At 40.6% G+C, this 26,935-nt stretch overlaps 1 protein-coding gene across 1 annotated transcript; it reads left to right on the top strand.

The window, feature by feature from the left end:
• The first annotated feature begins 1,263 nt into the window (after positions 1-1,263).
• Positions 1,264-26,841, top strand: LOC306932388 (uncharacterized protein). Its single transcript, XM_079514182.1, has 18 exons — positions 1,264-1,359; positions 1,930-2,055; positions 3,196-3,267; positions 3,630-3,803; positions 4,575-4,744; positions 4,878-5,066; positions 5,393-6,152; positions 6,405-6,558; positions 11,516-11,627; positions 12,728-12,818; positions 15,582-15,668; positions 18,623-18,775; positions 20,638-20,770; positions 20,885-20,917; positions 22,250-22,347; positions 22,802-22,885; positions 25,552-25,606; positions 26,795-26,841. The coding sequence occupies exons 1-18, from the start codon at positions 1,282-1,284 to the stop codon at positions 26,797-26,799; spliced, it is 2,574 nt and encodes an 857-aa protein (XP_079370308.1). The 5' UTR covers positions 1,264-1,281; the 3' UTR covers positions 26,800-26,841.
• Positions 26,842-26,935: the final 94 nt, after the last annotated feature.

Here is a 26,935-nt window from a genome sequence, read left to right as displayed (position 1 = left end):
TCTGAGGTGGTGGAAAGCCTGGGTGAGGCGAGGCGAGGAAATAAATAAATAATACAAGAGAATGACAGCTTGGCACGCGCGACAGTAACTTATTTTTTTTGTAGAAGAGGCAAACTAATATTGTTTACGTGGTGTGGTGTGGTCTCCGGGGGTAGGTGACTCGAGCCTCGATGTTCACGACAGTCAACTCAGGGTATTATAGCCTATTATCGGCTATGTTGTGCTCAGCTCAGCTGTGTGCGCTGTGCACACGTACTGTGACTGCACTGGACGTGCAGTGCAGGTCTTTGGCTATATAGAAGTGTCTATTTGTACATCTCTAAATGTTTTGATGAATTGAACAAGGTGGACCCTCTTGTAAACAAGTGTAATGCTTTATTGGGTCGTCCACTCACAGTTAACAGTCTTTGTATTGAGTTGTGCTGGAAATGTACTGTAATTCTGCAAACTGTTAATAAATATTTCAATCAATCAATCAATCAATCAATCAGGTGCATCCATCCATGTGGGTGCACTGCAGCTGCTATGAGTTCATAAAGGAATTAACCTATTTTATTTATTTGTTTTTCTGGAAATACTGTAGGCTATAAACCAAAGATTTAAAACTTTAAAAAGGGGAATGTTATAATTGTATCGTTATAGGTGACAAATTGCTACAAAACCTGTATCCAGACATTTTGGGCCAGGCAAAATGTAGGATAAAATGAAGTCTGATAATGATGTAGCCCGCATGCATGTTCATTTTATTTTTTAAACAAAATAGCATGCAATTTTACATCGAGGTGCCAAGATGTCCCACCGAATCGATCCTGACCTGTATCCATCTGATGAATATCTTGATCTCAACTGGAAAAACGACTAAATGGGTCATAGCAGAGGGTCCAGTTCTTCTGGCTAGCCTGCATGTTGAAACGCGCGTGTCCATACCTCAATCTGGGTGTCGCATACAGATCTACAAGCTCACAATGCGTCACATGGGATAAGTTGTGAGCTTTGTAGATCGGCTATTTTCGGTGCACGTCATACGTACACGTCATACGGCGAAGTAAATGTCAGGTTCACGGGGGCCGGGGGGCGTGTATTACCTGTTCGGTGACTGGCTGGAAGGTGTGAAACCTGAACCTCAGAGAGTTGAGTGGTAGAGTAGAGAGGAAAGTGTTCCAGTTCCTGGAGCTTCCACAGTGAAGCAACACTGATTGAGGTTTTGCGCAGAGATCCTTCGTAGTACAAACAGCTGGATTTAGACTATTGCATGATCGATTTTTGCCTACAGTCACCGTCATGATGCTTAATATTGGACCAAAGAAAAAGGACAATCTCTCCAAGATGGACAGAGGCCAAGAAGAGTTTTTGCCACAGGTAAGATTTCTATTTGTTTTGCCCCAAAATCAAGTTCAAAGACTCAAGTAGGTCATATACACTACTGGTGCGTTGTCATAATGGAGTGTTCTCTCTGAGTCTTCAGTTTTTGCGCAAGAACATAATTATGAAAACTGTAGTTGTCTTGGCTATAGCTATAGCTATGTATTCTATGGTAGGAGCTGACAGCTATACTTCCTCAAAATAACACTGCACGACTTCAGTCTGCAGTCCTGCAGTTATCTTTTAGGAACCGAGTCGTATTACTCAGAAATCTGACCAATTCTGAAATTGAAACTGTTTAGGAGAAGTCACCCAGAGATGCCCCCTCCCCCCTAGCCTTGGATCAAGACTATCATAGATGTATTTTATGAGTCTGACTTAGGCCTATAGATATGGAAATGTAAGAATCGATAAAATTCAAAATTCAAAATTCATCTATCATATAGTCTTGATTCAAGGCTACCCCCACCAGAGTCCACATTTGTTTTTTTACACCACACAGCACACACTCTGTCTGTCTTTCTGTCTGTCTCTTAAATCATCTATGGGTTGTGCTCTCTCCTCCAGCTGAGTAACGAGATGCAGCTGAGCATCATGAACAAGGTCAAGAGTGGAGAGATGACCATTGAGGATGCTCTAAACCAGGCCAAAAAGGACCGGCAGCAGCTGCTTAAACAGAAGACAGTGGATGAGGTACTGAAACCCACACTGTAAAATCCTACAAAAAGTATTTTAGAATGGTTCTGTCTTTCCTGTAGAAGCAGCGTACATGTCACTTAATACATGTAGGCCTATTAGAGCAAGTGTCCATGATTGAGTGTCCAGATAATAAAGTCTCATGCTGTGTTCACACTAGCTGTGACAATGCAACAGGCTACAAGTACTTTTCAGTGGAAGCCAGCGACATGAAGCTACAAACTGATAGCCTGGCAATGGCATTGCCATCACGTCATCACGTGGGTGATCCCATGTGATCAGTCTGGCAATGCCATGCAGGCTAACAAACTGATGCTCGACACATGTCACTATGTGACGGGCGTGACGCGCTACAAAAACATTGAAAGGAGGAATGCTGAATTCTTGCTGTTAACCACTTCCCTGTGCTATTTAAGCCTATCCTTTTAAATTACAGTGTGTCTTGAGCAACACTTTTACGGTGACTCTGCAGCAGTGGCTCTGGGCATGCTCGGTAGTTAGGTTAAACTTGCAAAGAGTTTGTGTGAGGGGTCCCTGACAAGTGCCTTGTTAAGGCCTCTATTCTGTAGAGGTCCTGATTCTGAATAGAGGGCAGTGAGACAGGGACGATCTTCTCAGCTCCCCTGACTTGACTAAGATTTTAGTGTCAGCCCCCTCCATTGACTCAAAACTCACTTTTATTCATTGATGTTTGCATCCTCCTGATGTGGCTGAGTTTTGGATTGTGCTTGTTCCCATATCAAGTTGGTCTAAGGCTAAGTTGTCTGTCCTGTCCGAGCAGTTTCTAAAAAAAGCCTGTCTGTTATGGCCAGCTTGGTGTGCTTATGTTTAGGAAGGAATTTGGCAAGTTGCTTATATGCACCTTAGTTGGAACACATAACTCACAATACACAGTGGTTACCAACAATATTTCCTTGGAGTCTCCCCTTCTTACATCTGACAAAATCACGCTACCACGTAAGCCTGCTGCCCTATCCGACGAATAGCTAAAATAGATGACCAACAAGCTCACAACGTCCAAAGAGACCACCTCTGCATTAGGGTGTTTGATTCCATCAGGTAATAACATAACATCCTAACTAACATAACATCCTCATTGTGTCATGTGGTAAATCCCTGTATCCTTTGTTGATGTAGGTGCAACCCACACAGTACAACTTCAGTGTTTACAAGAATGGACGCTATAGGTGGCAGAAGCGAGTTCTTCAGGTGAGCCTTGGTATTTATGAAAATACAAGTTTTTAATAAATATGAGTAAGTCTGAACGTGACTGTTGATATGAAGCCCAATTCTTAAAAGTATACATTTAAGCTAGCTATAACAACAGTGCAGTACACAGTAAAATCATTGGTGTTGAGATAGTACAAAATGTCACCAAATAGATAGGTCCATTTGGTGTCATTTGTAAACTAGAATTAAATTAACACTGACGATTATAATGTGGAATGTATTCCGTCCAGGGCTAACATATTAACTTCACAACATTTAAATAGTTCTACAACTGCACATACACTATCACGTGTACTGTAGAAAGTCTTGCTGAAACTGTCTGTATGTACATTCAATTTCAGATTGACTTCAACACAGAAATGGTGTGCAGCATAGAGAAAGGTATCATCAAGAGACAGCTTCCCTTCGCTATGGTCAAGAGCTGCGATGATGGAGTTGGCTCTAGGTTCTCTGTGTCCTTCAAAGAACATCATGATTATGAGCTGGAGGCCACCTCAGTGGACGATAAACACAAGGTCACTTTATTCTTTCACTAACAGTACGTTAGGGTGTTGATCCCAGTAGATCTCATGGCTATTCACACGCAATTAAATCAACATGAACAGCATTACACACACACACACAAACATGGACAGGCACACAGGTATGCACATGTATCTGCTTGTGCATGTACACCACACACACACACACACACACACACACACACACACACACACACACACACACACACACACACACACACACACACACACACACACACACACACACACACACACACACACACGCGCACATGCTCACACTCACTCACGAGTACAGGCAGAATTGCCTCCTCCATATATGGCGAGTGGCAACTGCCAATTATCACAGACACTGAACCGAATTTTGCCAATGCCTTTAGCTCTTGGCTTGGGCATTTCTGCAATCTGAAAGCCTCTCACAGCCGATTTATGGACATTACCGAGGCTTCCAAATATGAACACAAGCAGTTTACATTTGTAACCAAGGTGTTATGCATCCTTAAGACGTTGGTACTTAAGCACCGTGGTAAGGAATGCCTCTTCCAGACTGTGGTCAAATGTACAGTACATGCCACTTCCAAAATGGCCATGTCAGGCTTTCTTTACTATCCTATTTAGTGTCCATATTGATTGTCCTTAGTTAAATTGCACAAAATTAAATTGTCAAACACTATTGTAACACATTACAATAATAATAATAATAATGTTTTCGTTTGTGCTCTATTAACTACTTTTTCACTTAACCTGTTAATTCATGTTTATCTATAGATCATGGAGCTTGTCAATCAGATAATCTATGGGAACATTTATAGCCAGCCCACAGAAGGCTCTATGGGCTGGGACAGCAGCCTCCAGCAGCAGCCTGCAGAAACAAAGAGTCTTCGATATGGTGTCTTGTTCCTGCACAAAGGGGGACTCGCGTCATTCAAATGGGTGAAGTATGTGTCCATTACACAAGCACTGCAATTATATCACCACTAAATATTCTTCAACAGAAAAAGATATATGACATATGACCATGTGATATCCCAGATATTAACTACCACTTGGCTATCTTCATCTTTGTTACAGATACGAGGTACATCTCCACCCAGCTCAGCTGACCATGGTCCGAGTTGGACCCAGAGGGTCATCTGTTAGTGAGGTGACGTCCACAGTAACCCCGCCCATTGTCATTCACCTCTCAGATGGAGACACCAGTGTAGAGAAACCCCACAACCCTGACTCTTTCACTCTGATCACACACAAGAATGAGTACCAGTGAGTTGGCTGGGAAAAGATGCATGGGGAGAATGTGAGAATATCATAGCAGGATGGTTTTAATACCTGTTGTAACATGATTTAAAGCCTAGTGATTCTATATAGTTTACAATCTTATAACACGTGAAACCCTTTTCCCATCCATATATTACCACTGAAATATTCCCCCCCCCCACCCCCCACATATCCTAATTTAGAAAATGTCATAAATATTGGTTTTGCATGTAGTCTGGCAATTGTCATGTGTTGCTTACAGTCACACTGCCAATAAGGGAAGTTAATTTAAGTTGTGTTTGCTAACTGGGTGTTTGGTTGATGTATTGCAGCTTCCGTGTGCCTGAGACAGATCAAACAAAGAGCTCTGAGGTTCTTCAGAAGGAGAGAGACGCTTGGGTCCAGGCCATTGACAAATTGTGCTTGGAGTGGAAGAGGATGTCTCAATCTGAGAACATTTATGACAAGCCAAGGGCCCTGGGCCTGCGGGGCCTTGGCACGGCTGAAGACACAGAGCCCACTTTGTCAACTGGAACACACGGTTACTCAGATCTCATATCTAGTGACAGACATGGGTCGCCGGGCAGCGACATAAAGCGAAGTCTTCCTCTGGCTGATGATTATGTGAATGCAGGCCAGATTTCTGGCAATCGCTTATCAGCTGCAAGGGACACAAGTCTGAGTAATCCCCCTGCTGCGTACGGCAAGCCGCCTGTGGCTAAACCACGCAGCTTTATAAGGGCCCCAAATTCTCTTCCTGGCCCTTATGCTGTGCCTGTGCCTGCGTCCCTTGTGCCTGCATCCCCTGTCCCTGTGCCTGCGTCCCCTGTCCCTGTGCCTGCGTCCCCTGTGCCTGCGTCCCCTGTCCCTGTGCCTGCGTCCCCTGTTCCTGAGTCCCCTGTGCCCTGGTCCCTTGTGCCTACGTCCCCTGTGCCTATGTCCCCTGTGCCTCCTGTCTACTCTACTGTCCCTTCAGCCCGTGTGCCCCTTCGGATCCCACCCCCTCCTCCACTTTTTTGCATCAAGCCCAATGTAATTCCCCCAGCGGAGCGAACCAAGCCCTTCCACTGGGACCTTATTGTTTCAGATAAGGTATGAGTAAGACTCTTTGCTTTTGCTTTTGTGAGATAACATGGCATTTTAGACTAGAAATCATGTCATTCATATGTGTTGCATGTTAAAGCAAACAAATACTGGAAGGTCTCTGACTGTCAACTTGGATCACTTCATTGTTCTCGTAATGTTGTCAGGAAATATTTTTTGTGCCGGATCTCCCTATTTTCTATCATCTGTGTTGTAAAATGTGAATTTGTCCCAGCAGTGATGTGATATTTTTCTCTTCAGATTGAAAGATCATTTTGGATGCGTGCTAGGACGATTGAAGTCGACACATCACGCTTGTTTGAGCAATTTGCCGCTCAAGATTTGGGAGCAGTCCTGGTGGAGTCGAGTAATAGCATCGACATACTGCTGAACAAGAAGATTGCCCACAACTTCAGTGAGTATAAATACAGTACAACAGTGATTATTGCACTGGGTATTAAAGTTAAATTCACACTAGTATAGGCCCCAGGCTGCCTTTTGATAGCAGCTGTAACATGAGAATTGGTGTGAAATGAGGTCACTCTTTTTGCAGCCAGCAGAGGGCAGCACAACATAGGAAGAGCCATAGATATTTAAAAAATAGATGCCTCATTGGCATGTGCCATGATATAGTTCTGCTCCCCGTCTTTTTTATTTCAACCTAAATACAACAACGTTTCGCCCCTCCGGGCTTTAAGTTACATGGGTATGGCCTTGAAATCCTTAAATAGGTGGAACATAACTGGGTGTTGTCATTCAATCAATTGATAAGCCAATAGGCTGTATGTGAAGATCCACTCCAGAGCAATACAAATACATCAATTAAGGGGCCATACACTCACGAACAATAGGTTTAAAATACAATAAATACACCAAAACATAATACATATATACAATACAAAAGGAATACACAGAGATAATAATAATAATAATAATAGAGCGGCCCTAATTTGGACCTAGATATCAGACCATTCCTTTAATACACCTGCCTGACATGTCGCTCTATTATTATTATCTCTGTGTATTCCTTTTGTATTGTATATATGTATTATGTTTTGGTGTATTTATTGTATTTTAAACCTATTGTTCGTGAGTGTATGGCCCCTTAATTGATGTATTTGTATTGCTCTGGAGTGGATCTTCACATACAGCCTATTGGCTTATCAATTGATTGAATGACGACACCCAGTTATGTTCCACCTATTTAAGGATTTCAAAGCCATACCCATGTAACTTGAGAAAGCCCGGAGGGGCGAAACGTTGTTGTATTTAGGTTGAAATAAAAAAGACGGGGAGCAGAACTATATCGTGTGCGGACATTCCACTTTTTTCTTCATTCAGTAATTTTTTGGGTCCAGCACCGTATTCTGAAACTGGGATGTGCATATCATTTTCCTGCTTTACATAAGAGCTACACTATTGGCATGAACAGCTTTAGGTCACGCTCCATATTTGCTGCAATTAAACATGTATTGTATATTTAACCAGATGCTGGTTAAAAGAATATCATAGAGACTATAATTCATGACCTATTGTTCCAGGTTTTGGTCATACACATTTTCACTGATGCCACAACCTTTCCACTGCAGAGATACATTTAGCTTATTTCATGGGTCTTCAACAGGGGGTCCGGTCTTTTAACATGAATACAACATAATTAATCTGTATAATAAAGATAATCTGTAACAAACAAACAAAAAACATGAATTTACACAACACTGATGATAGTGCTGTCAAAAAAAGTCTGTGAAGCAGCAGAAGCTATCTGTGAAATCCATCTGCAACGTAATTCATTTTATACAATATGTAGTAGGGGTCCCTGCTTCATCTTTCTCTCTAAACTCTGGACCCAGTAAAGGCTCCTGGCTAATTTGTACCAGCAGGGGGCAATGCATCCCTAATAAAGCAGCACCATATCTGTCTGCAGTCTACAGTGCCCCCCAAAAAGAATCCGCTGCATTGGCAGAATGTGTGAATGCATCGGTGTGACTGCACACTAATAATGTCTTTTTTAAATTATTATTATTTTATTTTTTTACAAACTTCCTGTCACAGTTGTTCAAAGTGGCACAGAAGCTGTGACACAATATAACAATTTAAAATCATTGTCACACTTCAAAGGAAAATCAAGTTCAAGTATGCAGGCTGGGAACCAAATTAGAACGCAGATTTTCACAAGATATGGATGGAACACTGTGCATGACAATGACAGCGGTTTCCTGTCTGACATAGGATACTAGGCAAAACATTTTTAAGGGTAGCTTTATTTTGAAAAGTGTTGCTAACTAAAAAGGTTTTTTTCCCACTCACTTAAAAAACACTTTCCTGCACCCTTTAAAAAACCCAACCCTGAAAAAAATAGGCATCGGCAGAATCAAAGTTTGGTGTGACCGCATAACAGAACCACAATGTGATGCCTCCTCGCCGCATCACGTACAACACCTTTGTACAACAAAGTATAAACCGGACTTAAACTTGTAGAGCGCTTCCTGCAGGTCCCTCAATTTTGCGTATATTCTTTCTACGTCCGAGCATAGTATATTATATTAGTATAATAGTATTAGTTTAGTGCTAGTTTAGATTAATACACGATAATCAACACTAACACTTTAATTTAGAACACAGCCAAATCAAATCATAGTACATAGGCCTACGTGTTCAATCAATTATTCAATCAAATCAAACGGCACAAACAATATTAGTTTGCCTCTTCTACAAAAAATAAAGTTACAAATTACTGTTGCGTGTTGCCATTCTCTTGTACTTGTATTATTTCCCACCACGGAGTAGCCTTGCATCTCGGAGGACAGGCAAGACGGGCAGTGTCGGTAGGCCAATCAGAGGCAGGCGGGGCGTTACCATGTCTATGCTCGGACGTAGAAAGAATATACGCCTCAATATCATGCATCTTTTTTGCCACAAGCCTGATAGAGCCTTGAGGGATGAAGAAATCTATCTTTCTCCCTCTCTCCCTGTCTTTCTCCCTCTCCCCCTTACTAATAAATCATGTGGCTTTCTGTAGCTGACTTTGAAGAACACCTAAGCAGTAGGCTTGTTTTGTTGTTGACCAGAGTTTGTCTACAAACATTGTTTTGTTAACAGGATATCTTCTCTCTTTTTGTTTTTCTCTCCCACATCCACATGCACACACATGCACATTTAGTTTGCATGCTCACTATTCATCTGCCTTTCCGCACATAGCAACAGCTCAGTACCCAACTACTCTTCAGTCAGGCATCATATGCAGTCAGTGTTTTCTGTACAATCACAAACTGTTACTTTGCGTCATTTGAAATGCTGACTGTCTTGTCAGCTGGATCTAGACAGCACAATCAGGTGACGGTATTGTAGTAATACATTTGTGATTTTCATGTGAAGGTAGCCGAAAACAGTACCAGAGTGCGTACCTTACCATACCTTACTTGTGTGAGGCTATAGTGACAATTATTGACAAGTGACAGTTGCATGCCTGTTAAGAATAATAATAATATTTAATGAATGTGATTATTTACCACAAGAGCCCTCTTGCATGCACACTCTTTAACACAGGATAACGCAGATCCAACTTGTCTTATTTAATGACTGAAAAATGTCTGAGTTGGTAATTAAAAGTACACCTGTGGTGTCCCAAGCCCAGTAGGATGCGCTCAGCATCTTCATATACTCATTTGTCAAAACTATGCCCTCCAGTTTCCCTCAAGTACAAGTGTAGCGGAGTAGTTCTGCCTGAAGCCTAGAAACCTACAGGTCTGGGTTATACTTAGTTGCTCGCAGGTGTTGTGCACTGAAAATAGGCGATCTACAAGCTCACGCAGTGTGATGCGTTTTGAGCTTGTAGATATTTGTGGGGCTGGCGGCAGACGTCACAACATGCAGACTTGCAAGGCGCACCATTGCTTCGATCTGCCACCAACACCGTTCAAGGGTCTGCCATCAGAATAGCCACACCAGGGGCCATGTCATGTTTGTGTTACCACTGAGACCCTGGTTCCAATCAGGTGGTTACACCAGTGAACAGCAGTCTTGAGTAGCATTTACAATATTAGCCTATGACCTACCTCTCATGTCATGTCCAAGGTAAGAGAAGAGACAGACTAAAATCAGGAACACATGGCTGTAGTACTGTCTCCCTTGACTAGATGACTAGTTCACTTAAAACCTATAACTTTTGCCCCGGGCTAGCGGTCCGGGCACCTAGGCCAGCCTGACAGCGTGTCGCGGGTTCGATTCCCGATCCCGACGACCTTTGCTGCGTGTCTTCGCCCCCCCATCTCTCTCCCCGTTTCCTGTCAACCTACTGTAAATCTGTCAATAAAACGGCAAAAAGTCCCAAAAAACGCACCCGTGTGAGGGTGGTGAGAAGAAGTGAGGGGCGCTCTTATCATCATACATTATCATGACGTAAAATAGACACTGCCTAAAATTCTCCATTCATTGTCAATGGGAATTTAATGTTTGTGTAGGACAAAAATAGACACTAAGCCGATTTGCTCAGACACTGACGTAAAATTATCCATTCATTGTCAATGGGAATTTAATGTTTGTGTAGGACGAAGTTTCCTATATTCACTAAATATTCACTAAAAGCTGAATATCGGAGGGTCTAGCGCCCCTCAAAAAACTATAACTTTGTTGTACACTAAATAGTGAAAATATCGATATACAAGCTTACAACACGTTGCCTTGTGATTAATTGTAAGCTTTGCCTATTAATGACAATCCCAGAATAGGGTCCTTTTGTCATTGCATCTGAATAGGAATAAAACTCTGCCGGCCCCGTTGGAGGGCATTTAACCATGAGTCTCTTTGTTTGCAGGATTTAGAGACATCAGTGGATGCTGGCTGTACATTCAAACTATTTATCATTTAACCTGATTTATCATGAGTAGAATTGCTTTGTTTTTGTTTGATCAGTTTTGACAATTCCAACTTGGTGCCAAAATGATGCAGTACCTATAGCCATATGACCACTAACAGAATGGGACTTTGAAGTTGAGGCGTTGCCTAGCAACCCCTAAACTCAACAAAGGCGGGAGAGATGCTACCTACTTACCTACCTACCTACCTACCAACATTATCCTTGAACTCTGTCACTCATTCAAAGCATGCGTCTCTGAACATCACAACTGTTTCATAACATCCATTGTGGTCGCTTCTTCGATTATATATTGTGTGAAGGAGAGCTCTAAAAAAAAAAAAGGTCAGGAAAAAAGATTTAATAGAATACAAATTAGTGCACTTCCCTCAGGCATTCAGAATACTGTTTGAGTCATTCCCCTGTGGAGTGGGACTTCCTGTGAAGGGGGACGCTTTCATGTACAGTGCTAGAGTGTGTTGATTTTATTTTTTGCCTTCATCTATCGTTTCTCTAGATATTTTCCTCAAAAGTTTCCCAGTCCAGCCGGGCGAACTGAAGGACAAACTGTTTATTATTAAGGAGGAGGATGGAGGCTTATCTGATGAGCAGATCACCTCCCTGAGGAGGTATGTCAAGAAATAACCACCCACATTTATATTCAGTCCTTCCTTACAGCATTACACTAGAGGCTGACAGGTGTGCCCAGGATGAGGTAGGTCTTTTATATACTAGAGGGAAAAAAGGGGGCTTAGAAACTGTCTGTAAAAAATGACAACTGTAGAGGAACACAGGCCGTGAGTGCACTGCACCGACTTTTTATACAAGAGAGGCCTCTGTAGTTGCGTGCAACTGTCGTGCAGTGGAAATAGCCATCACGGCGCGTTGTGAGCTTGTAAATCAGCTATTATCGCCGCATGACACAGACACACAACCAAATATAACAGGGCTTTTACTGTATTCCACCTACTGGAGCAGCTAATAAAACTTTTATCTCAAGCTATTTGAGGAGATGGAAACTATTGCCATGCCCACAGGAATATCCCACTGAAGGGAGGTAAAATGCTTTGCCTTTCTTGCCCCACAGTTTGAGCGGCTTTTGAGGTCGACCCTTTGAAGGAGTAGTTGGTCTATGTAGGCTACTGTGCGGAGGATTATATTTATTCTGTGAAAACGTAATATATATTTTAATGTGCTATGGCAAGCCTGAGGAATAGAATCTGGATAGAACCACTCTCAACGGCGGCTGCAATATTAATGAGTGTCTCGGTAGCACATTCTGTGACTCCTGAAAAAGTGAATGTCTTTGGTTTGGGACACAATGCACTAAATTGACCAAGAAGGGAGTACATTTTAAGGAAGCAGTGTTTATATAAACCCTGCTTCCTTAAAATGAGTGAGTGGTCATAAAGTGAGTGAGTGGCCATTCTGATTATCGGACCTGATTGTCTTATAGAAAATGAGTTCTATGATCGATCCTTTTATTTTATTTTTTATTTTTTCTTATGTTTGTAATCAATCAATAATAATAGAGGAATAAAAACACAGTAAACACAGTAATTTCACAAAATATTCACCTATTTTTGCCAAACGTTCCATTAATGACATGCCCAGAATAGGGACACTATGGGTTCATGTGGTTACAACATCTTATTACAACAGCATGCACTGCAATATCTGACAATCTTAAAGTATTTATGGTAATATTATGTTTCATTTTATCTTTAAGGTATGTGCCAACCCCTGATGATGTGGAAATGTATGAATCCCACCAGGGACCTGTGGCAGAACTGCATATAGTGGACCAATACATGATGGAGGTACTTTTTTTGATCAGTTAACTTTCGTTTTCCTAGCTGCAATTTGAATTCCTGTGACCCATGACATGTAACATCTCTGTTAGTTACAATACTGGTGGTCTGGCATGTTTAGCTTATTGACTACTATGGCATGGCTTACTTGACATTACTGCTGACCATTTTCCAAAGCATACCGTGGTTTGTGTGATTTTCAAGGAAGCCATTGGATCCTGTGATTGTGAGACTTGAAACTTGTAGGGATATCCGATAATTTATCTGCCTCGGCCCTCCCGATATTATCGGCCGATATTTGCATAAACTTTAATATTGGAAAATATCGTTATCAGTTTAAATGTAACGGTTTTCTCCCGAATTTATGATAATGTTTATTTTTATTTGGAAAACCTTACATTAATGAATGCATCCAGCGGGGCATCACAATCAAATTAGGCATAATGTGTTAATTCCACAACCGCATATATCGGTATCGGTTGATAACGGTTGATATCAGTATCGGAAGTTAAGAGTTGGACAATATCGGGATATCGGATATCGGCAGAAATGTCAATATCAGACATCCCTACTTGCTTGAGATACACTACATAATCCAACACACTAAATGTCAACGACATGTATCGTTGATGCTGGTATGGTATAACCTTTAAAGTGAATAGCAATGGCGGGTAGATCTTGTTGAGCTGGTCATTTTGAAAGTAGCTCTCAAGTCAAAAAAGTGTGTACACCCCTGGTCTTGACTCGGTAAATGCACAGATTAATTGAATAATCAAAAGAATAATCGACATATTAATCAGTTATGAAAACAACCATAAGTTGCAGCCCTGCTGCAGTGTACGTAGCAAAATGTGTTGCAACTGAACAGTACCATATCAGCCCATGGTGTTTTTCCAGCAGTAGCTGACACCAGGTATAGGATTATGATAATTAAGAGACACATGCAGTGCCGCCTCCTACAGTAAAATGCTGTGTACATATAGAAACACTCTGCTCACTAGTCTAGCACTGAAGCACACATAGAGGTGGTTCTTTGGAGGTAAATGACTCCTGCGGGTACAGCCTTAATGAGGCTTCAACCCAAATGCTCCTAAAGACACATTGTATTCTCACTCTTATTCATCTATGCTGGCATGATAACTAGAGCGGAGCTGAATATGTCTTACTATATTATACTGTAGCAGCTGGGATGCTGCCAATTGCAACTCATGATATTAGATGCTGATTACTTGGATCCTCCAGGATGTTTTATTTTATTTATTTATTCATTTATTTATTATTTATTAATTTGATGTTTTTGACAATTTCTCTGTTCTTTTCTTTTATTGCGGTAAACAAACTAATCAAATGACATGTTCAAGGAAAGATGGTTGCCACTTATGTCTGCTATATTTTAGCATTCCAATTGCTTGCAGAGACTTTTGCACAATCCCCTGTCACCTCCTAGACTCTCTCAGACTTGAAAATGAGATACCCAATGTTTGTTGTTGTGTAGGTTCGTCTAACCTATTTTTAACACCGTAGTCACAATGGTACCCTGGACAGCTGCAGTATTTGGGCACTCACATACATTATCTCGGTAAAACTGCAGTGGCTCTGTCGACCAATGTTGAACGCTGAGGGTCAAAATGAAGGCCACTGTTAGATCCTCATGCAGCAAAACAGCTTCTGCCTTACTGCTGGGTGTGGTTCTTGTTATTATGTTCTAGTTGTAATGAGTTAAATACAACTAATAACCACAACCACTTAATAAGATGAGATAATAAGATAAAAGACAAGATAAGATAAGCCTTTATTGTTCCCTGGAGTGAAATTCAGTTGTCTTAGAAGTGACAGCAGTAAGGTATACAGGAGGCATAGGTAAGAGTAAAAGAAGAAAACAATGAAACTAAATAAATAAGCTATGTCAAGAAACTGTCACTACTGTATATATCTGCAACGGTCCCTGAATGATTATATCAATATATTCATACAGTATGTGCAGTCTATCAACAATGAATATATGATTGAATATACAATTGTATGTATGCCATACAGTACACACAACCAACAGTTATCCTTAACAAGCATACTGTATATATGGCAATGTTGGGCAAATGTTCATCCTATCAATAGTAGTATTTAGATTAGTCTTGCTTAGTCTTGCATGGTAACTACACAACACAGCCCAAACTTCTACTAAAGAGTCCCATTGCGTTAACATTCAAATGAGCTTGTTGTTGTTGTTGTTGTTTTGATTGTAGTATTTAGATTAGTCTTGCTTAGCCACTGACCTGTTCCTCTAAGAGACGAATAGATCAAATCATGTCATGTTTACACCAAACCTTTGTAAACAGAAAATTCATTTTCAGTTCGGGAAACCAATTTTATCATCAAGTGATGAGATGAAACAAAATAAAAAATGAGCAGACAAAATTGGAAATTTACTAGGGATGCCAGGTTGATCAGCTCACCATGGCCCACAACACTCTGCTTGGAGATATGGCCATCTGGACTCTCCATGCCAGAGAGTCCTCAACTCATGATGACATCAATTGCTATATCCCTAACCATCTCCAAACACCACTGCTTTTTAGATCAATCTGAATAATCACATGGAAATTGCTTTTGCAATTGTACAATAATTGCACTCTTGTGTGCGTATCTCTATGAGCAAAAGAGAGGGCTTTTTACAGTTTTAGTAGGTGCACTTAATATACATGTATACTGTATAATATGCATAACTGAATGCACACAGACCCTCATGCAGCTTATATTTCTCTCCCGCTACAGATGTGCAACATCCCTTACCTGAGCACACGACTTGATCTGCTCCTGACTTTGAGAGAGCTCCCTATCAGCATGAACGACCTGCAGCCTGTGAGTTATTATTTCAATTATGGTCTCCAATCAAAAGTTGAATCAAAAGTTGGAACTGTGATGAACATGGTCTAAAATATGTAGCTGGAAAATGTTAAAATTACAAACTCCACAAGATGAAGCATGAAAGCATGAAAATGTATTCTGTATGCAAATGCTGATGTTCAGATCTATCGAGGCTTGAGACATAAATGAAAAGGATATCTGGAATCAGTGACATTAATACATGAAAGATTTTTTCCCTTTAGTTTTTTATATTTAAACATGAGGGTGAAGCAGTCTCTGTTATGTTTAGTGGACGGTTAAAACTGCAATGGCAGACAACTTGACACTCTTCATTTTATTAAATAAATCTCCCAATTCCTGATCATGTCTAAACAGTAAATCAGCTCTTGGTCATTTAACATACCCTTCACCACTGTAAGGCTTGTGCTTTCAGTGGCTAAAAATAATTCTACTTTAATGTTGTTGTGACAGATAATGAATTCAGTATAGCACTTCAAACAACTTGACTCTCCTCAGCAAAGGCAAGCACGGGATTCTCGCCAAACAGCTCACATTCATACAATATGTGTTGTTTAGTTACCTTGTCATGGTAAAATGGCGAGATATATTGATTCATTGCGCAGTTGATTCAAAATGTATAATCCAAAAATGGATAATAATTGTATGGTGAAATGGCTCACAAAGTCACTCTTTTAGCACATAAATGAATGCAAACAAAGTCGATTCTGACTGTATATAACATCTCAAAACCCAGCACATTTGTTTTTAATACTACTTTGGTGACCTAGACTGGATCCCTGACTTAGGTCATAATTAATTTCTAGTCAACTGCACAACAGAGAAACTTAGCTCAACAATTGGACTAGTTATATCATGACATGGTAACTACACAACACAGCCCAAACTTCTACTAAAGAGTCCCATTGCGTTAACATTCAAATGAGCTTCTAAACAAGTTGTTTTGATTGTTTGTGTTGTCTCAGCGCAGGCCCATTTTTAGTCTGAATAATTATTAAACCTTTAGAAAGTTGTTTATATTGCTGCTGTGGTCTGCAGGTTAGAAAGATATTGCAGTCAGACAAGAATACCCCCCAGCTTCTACAGTCATTTTCTCAAGCTTCTCTTTGAACCTCAGTGTTTGTTACTCTAATCTCTCATCATCTGACTATCACAAAATGAACAGAATGTATGGTCGAGAGAATGATAGTGCTGCAATCCATTGAGTAGCCATCTGGACTAAAACACATGCAGTATGCATGCTGGATGAAAATATCAGAAAGATGAACAATTTCATTGTACAGAGTGGTTTGCAGCTGGAATTCACTGCAGGGATACTCTGGCACAATGTACTGTCCTCTAATCGGCAATCTGCAGATAATGCAGCTCTCTCCAAATACATGATCAAACAAGGGGCTGTGAGTCGTTCTTGTTGCCGAACACGTTAAGTCCTGGGATTCTCTGACATGGTAGACTTCCTAAGCCCGGAACATTAAGAAGGATTTGCTTGCCATCTGACAGACAGGCAGGGCTCAAGCGTGGAACGTGGAAAAGTCACTAACTATCAGTGGTGGAACGTTATTAAGTATATTTACTACAAGTACTTAAGTACAAGTACTGTACATAAGTAAACGTTTTAGGAACTTTTACTTTACATGAGTATTTCAAGTACTACGCGTTTGTGAGCTTGTAAATCAGCTATTCCCAAAATACTTTGATTAGGTACTGTCAATACTATTGTATTTTTACTCAAATTCAATTTTGAATAGACTTTTTGGCTGTCATAGTATCAGAGACAGAAAAATGCTAGCATACTATATTTCAGGAAAGGCAATATTCACAGAGACTTTCAGCCTTTTTGATGTTTTAATGATCCAAAGTGCTGTACAAATGAAAACAGAACGTGCTACAGAACATGCTACCAAAAAAAACATGTAAGGCGACACCTTGTTTCATAATTTTGTGTGTGTGGCTGGGGGACTTTTAGTTTGAGCTCCATGGATCGTTAAAACATCAAAATCGATTGAAAACCTTGGTAGACATTGCTTTCCTTGAAGTCTCTGTGTGAAAGCATATTTCTGTCTCTTGTTTATACAGCTTATGCACCTGACTAGAATACTTATTATTACTATTATTATTTGGATTGTTTAACAAGACCGCAAACAATGTTTCTCAATTTTGTTGTCTTAGCATCAACATGTTTTTGGCTATCCACACCACACAAAAACCTTATTGTGGGGAATCAATTAAAGTCAATGGGAAAATTCTCATATTGAATTGCTATTTGTACTATAGCCTATTAGTACTTGACACAGACATATACCGGACTATAATATATACTTGTCCAATTTGTTAGTTCAAATGAGGTATTGCAAGTAGGGGTGTCAAAAAAAATCGATTCGAATTAGAATCGCGATTCCGTTATGAACGATTCAAAATCGATTCATAATTTCCAAAAATCAAATCGTTTTTTTTTTTTCTGGTTACAGTTACAGGAGTTTTCACTACATGGTGTTTGTGATATGAAATGTAAGCTCACCCTAATCACAGTAAACATCATGTCTTCAGTCATTTTCAAGTTACTGTAGTCACTTCAGTTCAAGACTGGAGTAGATTGTGATGAAATCTTATGTATTGAATCGAGAATAAACGTTTTTGGATTGAGAATCAAGTTGAATCGAATCGTGACCCCAAGAATCGTAATCGAATCGTGGGAGACCCAAAGATTCACAGCCCTAATTGCAAGGTAGCAACTTTTTTCTCTTGGATCTGAGCTAGGCTTTTACATACTCAACTTTAATAGAACTAAGGACAGTTACATCACATCCAATGTATAGTATACTGTAGGTAAGTGTTGATGTCTAAAGTTTTGAAGATCCTGCCTCACACTGCGTTACAGATTACAGAGGTGAATAATAACTTTGCTCTGTGCCGTTGTGTTTGTCTTTCAGCTGATTAACCAGAAGATCAGAATGTGCACACAGCTGTACAACGCCAGGTCATTTGTTTCCGTGCTGGAGTACCTCCGTGCTGTTGGCAATTACCTCAACAAGAATGCTGGAAAGGAGAAGGCCAAGGGATTTCGACTCTCGTCATTAACTAAAGTAGGGCCCGCCACCATTGTCTGATCGTTGCTGGAGTAAGACTAGGCTAATAAGACTACAATTAAGTAATTGAATCATTGGCAAGGTAGAACTCTATGCATACATGGTCACCAGTTGCTGGGTCCATGGGAAATCAACTGCCATTTGCTCTGGCATTCAGAGCTTGCCCTGTACTTCCATCAAGCTACAATATCTGAGCCATTTCCTTGTTTTGGTATCATAGCCTATGTGCCAATACTGATGTCAACTCTTTTTACAATTGTTTGGCCTTTGATAGATATTGCTGGTGTGTGTTTGTACCTTGTGCTCACATTTTTATTCTTTAGTATAGATTTTCCTTTCAACTGCTTCAATGAGTCCATGATGCGTTCGCTAATGGGAAGGTTTAATGGCCTGGCCTCCTGGCCCAGATGTAAAATGTCTCGGAGGCGTTTTGAAGTCTAATTGAGAGAGTTGTCACTATTCGAGACACACTCCCTTGAAATCAATAGTCTAATGTTTTTTATTTTAGGAAGTTCAGTCAATACAGTGCAGGGCTGCTCCTCTGGGGCTCACTTTGGTAAACAACATAACCTAGAAAAACACCATGAATTCCTATCACAGGATTACATTGCCGAGATTCACCTTGCATTTCAATTAAGCAATCTAGCATCTACAGGGCTCCAATACGAGAGACTCTTACCATAATTAATATAATTATAAAATAATCTAATATTGATGGGGTCATACAGATTTTTGTTATGGTCGTGTTGACAACATAAGAAAAATACACAATGAAGGAATATGTGTAAATTAATGTCCCCATTTTGGTGGGTAGTAGGGAAACAACCAATGCATCCTGTGTCTTAGCTGGCCTTGAGCATGGATGTTGCATTCTTATTGTTGCAATGCGTCACACTGCTATGCATTGTGAGCTTGTGGTTTGTATGTTATACTTGTATATAGAGGGTATGCGCGTGACATCATCATCATACCCGGAAGTTATGCAGGAATGCCTACTGAGTGGCAAAAAACGACTTTCTGGCCTTGACAGCCCCTACATCCAAACAGAAAAGTCCTATCTGATTGCATTAAACGACATTAAACAACATTAAACTCACTTTAGCACTCACTTTGCCACTCGATTTGCCATTCACTTTATGCATGCGCATACCCTCTATAATCATAAGTATAACTCATCAGTATAATCACCAGTAAGACGCCCTGAGGGCGAGAAGCGACCTTGCCCTTCCGGCAGACAGCAGACTGCTGGGCGAGCGCTGGCGCTTTGTCATGGGAGGTCAGATCAACATATGGAATGAATTATGTACTGGCCATATATGGAGTGTGTCTTGAGTGTACAGGGTTTGATGAGGGCCCAGGTAGGGTCGGGCCTCTAGTTTTCGCCGGCTGCCAGGCACAGTTGCACTAATAACTTTGGGGCGGGCCCGTCAATAGTTTGAATGGACAGGTATCAGTCAAAAGGGAGACATCGAAGAGGAAGAACGTGTGGGGGTGGATCAACATATGGAATGTCAGAACAGGTCAGCTCCATATATGATATCTAAGGGTTTGAGGTCAGATGTAGAGTTTCTGGCCGGCTCCATATATGCAGATCTAGGTGATGATGTCTTCTCCATGTATGGCTATCCAGGAATTGATGTGGTCAGTGTTGTGATCTTCATATATGGAGACGGTCATATATGGTGGCGTGACGTGTCACGAGGCGTGATGGACTGACAACCATATATGGAGGCGTGACCGACTGATGGATGGACAGACGGGTTTTGCAGGTTTTCATAGTAATCTGTGACCTATGGTCGCAAGTTAAAACAAGTATAATTTGAGTTATTGTAACTTTGTACTCTCTCTCATCCACACAGCTCTCTCAGCTGCGTGGGAAAACCAGAAAGTTCACCTTGCTCCATGCCCTTGTAGAGCAAATCATGTTACATGAGCCGGCCGTGGGCACAAACCTTATCCAGGAGTTGGCTGAATTTGAGACTGTACCAGGAGGTATAATACGCTTATCAAGATTTGGTCAAAGCAACCAAAAACTAAAATTCTGTTTTTTAGAAGGTCCTGTGAAGTGAAAGTTAAATTAATCTCTCTGTCCTTTCTTTTTGATAGCTTCCATCAAAGGATTGACTGCAGAGGTAGATGGTGAGTAGATCATATATTTTACTCCTGTGTCAAAGGCGGTTGTTGCTAAGATCAATGGAATATTGACACTTCTAGCCAAAATGTTATTTACATTTATGCAAGCATTAGGATCACAGCATTCACACTAGATTTCTGTGTAGTGTATTGCTTAGGGAGTCGGCTATCCAAGCTCAGTTCAGCGTATGATTGTAAAATGCTTTGGAAGAGATTGATGGCCTGAAAGTCAGCCCCCCTTGCCTTCCAAAAGTGTATACAGTTGTCTTGATGTGTAGAGTGGGGTTCTACAGATCTGGGAGCAGCTTGTGGTCCAGAACCCAAAGTTGCAGGACAAAGTTAGAGTTGGATTCAGAAAGGCGGTGGTGAAAAAAGCAAGCTGGACGGCCAGTGCTTGCACATATTGCTTGGTAGAAATATAACATGAGAACTAAAAAGAGAACACTGGCACACTGTTGACTCCAGTTGTAAGATGTTTTTATTGCACCTGAGTGCTGCTGTGACGTTTTGAGACCAAGATGTCACAGCAGCACTCAGGTGCAATAAAAACATCCCACAACTGGAGCCAACAGTGTGTGAGCGTTCTCTTTTTAGTACCAAAAATATCACACCATCACCATGCAGCTTTTATAGAGTGATTTTTTTAACTGACATTACATGCCCAGAATTAGAATAGGGATGCCAGGATTATAAGGGTGTAATTATAATTTGGTGTTTTCATGCTATCAATAATTTATCAATAATTATCAATAAGTCTGTCTGTCTGACCGCTGAACCAGTCAGTGCCACATTCCTTGTGCACACTCACTGCCAGCAGGCCAACTTAGTACTTGGCTTGACTCTGAGGAAGACTCTTGTGGAAACATCAGCCAGTAAGAGTAACCTCTGCAATATATGTGCAGACTTGAGGAGTGTTCCAGTGTGTCTTATTTGGGTAGTCTTGTTTGAAGTGTTCAGGTAAAAAGAAAAAAGCTTTTGCTCACCACTTAAACCCTATATTTAGTTGCCCAGAGCCCCCCAGGGCTCCTGTTTTTGCTCTACACTAATATCTTCCCCCGAAAATAGCCAATTGACAAGCTTGTGAGATTGGAGATATGCTATTTTGGGGGAAAGTTTGCCCCACAATGCGGACACTAGGTTTCCAGAGGCTAACTTAGTACTTCCACAAATATATTTTCCCATATGTCTTTTTATTTAAGATTTGATGTAATCTCATTTCGGGAGGAAAATGTTGGGTGCATTTTAGACCATTGTCATGAACACAAATATGGCCCTTAACAGGCCATATTTCACATCACATGCTCAGATTTAAAGCAACTATTTTCTGTCACCCTGCAGTTTTGAAGAATGAACTACAGAAAGTCATACAGTACAGGAAAACATACAAGAAGAGAAATGCAAGGGATCAGCACCTGAACTTTTCCAATGACCTGAAGGTAGAGTATTATGCCTTGCTAACTATAAATAGTTAAATTAGGGGTACTGGACACCGTAACTTTATATATCTTGTAATTTGCTCCAAAGTAGTGGTACCAAACTATTTTAATTAAGCTGTCTGTCAGTATTTGTGTGTATGTTAATCCTCCATCCACAAATGTGTCCACCAGATGGTGCTGCAGCAACCCAAACTTCTATTGTGCCTTGATGTATTAGTTATTTTGTGTCTATTATACTATAATAATAATGATGATAATTATTATAACAATGAGAAGAATGACAATAATGTTTTTAATATAACAATAACGTTTTTAACGCTTTAATTTAAGTGTTTTTTATGTCAACAAACAGCACTGTCACTACAACTCATTATGAACATGTAACATAAAATTTGAGTAATAGCTTGAATTTCAGTAAGTAGGAAGTACCTTCATGCTTTTCTCCACCTCCCAGATGGCTGTCGAGAAGTACAAGGCAGAGCTTTCTGTGCTTACCAAGAAGTGTGAGGAGATGAAGAAACTCTACTCTGACATATTGGTAATCCCTGAGTTATTATTTCAATATCTTTGTTATGCATCCCCAGAGATGGATCTTCCTTTAGTTCAGCTGGTCCAGATGCGTTTGTGATTGTTTCTAGGCTTACCTACTCGCCCAACTCCTGCAGGGTAGATGTATTTCAGAGGAAATGTCCTTTACGTTACAGTTTTGTCCAGTTTCAGCATCCTCTATTCCCAGGGGTGTACTACAGCATTATGTAGAGGTGGAATAGACTTGGCTAAAGGCTAATGCACTGATTTCTGTCTTTAAAATATGTCACTTCTGTGCCATATTCATTAAAGCTACAATCCAGGATTTCTTTTAATCAATAGATTGTTATTTTAACCAATCTGTATGGTATGATCATACAATAGGCTATATATCTAGCATTGGTTGAAGTTCCTACCACTCTATTATTGAGACATTTTGACCCTGGTGTTGCGTAGGACACCAAATGGTTGGCAATAAAGTTATTTGAAGCAGCACTAGTTATTTGCATGTCACTCCCCGACTCTCTCTCCCCGTTTCCTGTCTCTGCAATGAGCGCTATCAATGAAGGCAAAATAAGCCCCCAAAAATACCTTTATGAAAAATGTTATTTGAAGCAGATGGCTGTAGATCGGCCATCTTGGCTGTAGTTCTGACATTGTGAACTCTCCCTCGGGAGAGGGAGTCAGTTTGGACATAAAAGTAATGGATTGTAGCTTAAACATTCATACCACACCGGTTGATTACACATCGTAACTGTCTGTCTGTGTCCCTTTGTTACTTCCCTGGCATTTATTTCCTTTATTAATAGTCCACAGTGTAGAGAGATAGGAAACAAGTAGAGAGAGTCAGGGAGTGACATGCAACAACAGTCCGTTGGGCCCAGGAATCAACCCTGGGACAATGGGACATACTGTCAGGCTTCAGAGTGGTCCAGACTTTAACCACTTGGCTATCGGCGCTCCCATATTGTACATTATTAAATGGTTTTGCATAGACCGTAATGCCTAGCAACAGTTTTCGCCAACAAAGGTGAGACAAACTGAAAGGTAATAATCACCTAAAACACACATCCAACTTATTCTGTAGCATATTGTGTACATGTACAAGTTGTGTAACATGTACGTAGTAAGTACATACTGTATGACATTTTTGTGGAATAATATCCCATTATTAAGGCCATGAGGCCATTCTACAAATGCCTTCTAAATCCGTAGTAATCACACTTCCACGATTTTTTTAAATTGTCCCAAAATAGCAGATGTACAAACTCGCAGTGTGTCACAAAGTGATATGCTGTGAGCTTGTGAGCTGTGAGCTATTTTTGAATAGCCAATGCTAAAATCTGAAACCAGTTTAGCAGATTTGTATCTATTTATTGAGAAAGACTATGGCACTAAAACTGTTGCAGAAGTGTTAACAATGGGGAGCCTCAAGACATTATGGCGTCTATCTATAAATGCACCAAATGTTATCCACGTAATTGTCCAATTCGACACATGCGTTCCACACCACAGCAGGGAGTGCAGTGCCCAGCCTTGAGTCGGTCTGACCCACGGTTGTCAAGAACCGCCACAAAAGGCCTCTGCCCAGGCTCTGGACAGAGGCCCTAGATCTCCATATATGAAGCTGGCCTGTACTGACATCACAATGATGTTCTGACCTATGCATAGACTCCATATTTGGGCATTGCTGACAAAGAACTGCATATATGGGCATAAATGGGACAGACATAATAACTGGGCGGGGCATGCATATGACACACGCGTTCCACACCACCACAATGATGCGCGACCTCGCCCTTTATTAGCCAATTGATCACACCTGATCACCCCCCAAAGGGCACTGCTCTAGTACATTATGTAAAAAATACAAACTTTTGTGTGCATTTGATATTTCTTTTAGCTGTGAGCAAGTTCTATTTTTCTGTTCTCATTAGCAGTGTCATGTACTCCCACAGGACACGTCTCGGCCCATCAGAGTGGTGTAATTGCCCTAGGTGGCCTGTTATGTTTCGGTGCCATGGCATAAACATATTTATTGCACTGTTCAAGTACTGTATATAATGACTGTGTAGGTGATTTCTTAAATGAGGTGGTGCTTTTAAGCATAGCACCGGCCATGTACTCTAAAAGCAATCCTGGTGTGTTGCAACAGCACAGAGATGAATTAGCATACAAGCCGACAGTTCTTTTGAGTGGTGGAACATAACTCCTCCATTAGGCATACAGTACATTGAGTACAAAATTATCAGCTGGATGGACCTGGAAAGAATGTATTTCTTTTGTCCTTGGGAGTCTAAAAGACACTTTCAATGTTCATTGTCAGGTAACCATAGTTAAAGTATGAAGCAATAACGTAAGTGTACAATTGACATTTTCCGTGATTCTACATCTTGTTTTTTGTATTTTTTTTGTCACCAACATCGATAGGAAAGCATGTGTCCATTGTCACAGCTTGTCTATTCCACCTTGAATAATCCATCATGCTATTGAGCTCTGAAATATGACAGGATGAAGGGTGATTAGATTCCCGCACTTAAATCAACTTTTTCCACTGCTTTGGGATTTGGAGAGAGACAGAACGAGAGAAATAAGAGGAGGGTTACTGAACCTCCTAAAGCAACTATACAGTTCATCTGTTCATCTGACAACTCTGAACATTCCCTTCTTTCCCAGGTAGAAAGAAAACCTACGGCAGTCAGGTTGTTGGGGATGGTCTGCCATCTGAAATGTAGCCTTCTCACACGAACACTAGCTTTTACATTGTATAACCTTTGTATTTATGGCAGAGCAAACGCTCTTTTCAACTAAAATTTTAATACCGTAAATACATTTGCGTTATAACTGCTCGTTATGTTGTAAATTGTAATATATTACAAGCTCCACAGTTATTTGATTAGTTCTTCTCACAGCACAGTGATGAGCATCAAATGGGATAATACTGTAGGTCAGAGAGACAGAGATGGTTATGCATACAGTATGTGATGTCACAGTGGTCATGTTGTGTTGGATGAGCACATGCATTAACAAGTGGTGCCAAGCACACCCTTTAGCCCAAGAGGGTCATTGCTTGCCTTTCCTTATGGTTTTATGTAATTCTGATGCAGCTGTTTTCCTGTAGAGTTGACAGACAGACAGACAGACAGACAGACAGACACAGACAGACAGACAGACAGACAGACAGACAGACAGACAGACAGACAGACAGACAGACAGACAGACAGACAGACAGACAGACAGACAGACAGACAGACAGACAGACAGGATTATAGCTCTGAATGAGAAAAAATAACATTTAATTCTTAGTTTGAAGTAAGTTGGACTCTGACAAAGTTATGGCTGAAAAGATACCTTTTATCAGGTAATCTAGGAACCACCTTACTTGAAGCAAAATAAAGCCGGCAAAATAAAATGACCTGTCATTAGACACATGTTTAATTTGAGGAACTAAGAATGACCTTTATACACTTGAAAAGTAAATATACTTTCATTCTTTCAAAGTAATGTTTTCGGAAACTGGTGGCTCAGTCAATTAGTTTACAACGTGCAACGTTGTGAGGTCCTTCCTCAGTTCGAATCTGACCCCTGACTTGTCTGCACATACTGTATGTCTCCTCTCTCTGCCCTTTCCTGTCCCTTTCACTATTTGAATTATCAGCATTTATATTTTGTTGACATTGAATCACCTAAATATAAGGATTAATTCAGTGCATGTCTCATCATGTGGCATTGTTGACCATTGAAGGAAAGGATTCCATACAGTGTATGATTTAAGTGTAGCAAGAATGACTGTTTTGAATAATCATATACAGGTACATGGCCTATTTTATACTTCTGGAACTGAAATTGATTCACTGTAAAACATTAACTCTCTCTCTTGAGAAAACAACTAATCATGTCTTTCTCCTTGGTCTTCTAGGTTAAATTTGGAGAACCAATTGATCGTGATTCTCAGGAGCTCTTTGGTTTGGTCTGTCAGTTTATCCATGACTTTCGGAGGACCCGTGCTGAAGTCATGTGAATTACAGTATGCTGTATACCGGTTTGAACCCTTGAGACA

The sequence above is a fragment of the Electrona antarctica genome, assembly GCF_951216825.1.
Source record: "Electrona antarctica genome assembly, chromosome: 2".
NCBI classification, from domain to species: domain Eukaryota; kingdom Metazoa; phylum Chordata; class Actinopteri; order Myctophiformes; family Myctophidae; genus Electrona; species Electrona antarctica.
Note: the sequence above shows the minus strand (reverse complement) of the source record. Positions and strands in the feature narration are given on the sequence as shown.

Coding starts and splice junctions, on each gene's coding strand:
- LOC306932388 (XM_079514182.1), top strand. CDS start 1,282: ATGATGCTTAATATTGGACCAAAGAAAAAGGACAATCTCTCCAAGATG. Junction 5,067..5,392: donor ACACACAAGAATGAGTACCA/GTGAGTTGGCTG, acceptor GATGTATTGCAG/CTTCCGTGTGCCTGAGACAG. Junction 12,819..15,581: donor TGGACCAATACATGATGGAG/GTACTTTTTTTG, acceptor CTCCCGCTACAG/ATGTGCAACATCCCTTACCT.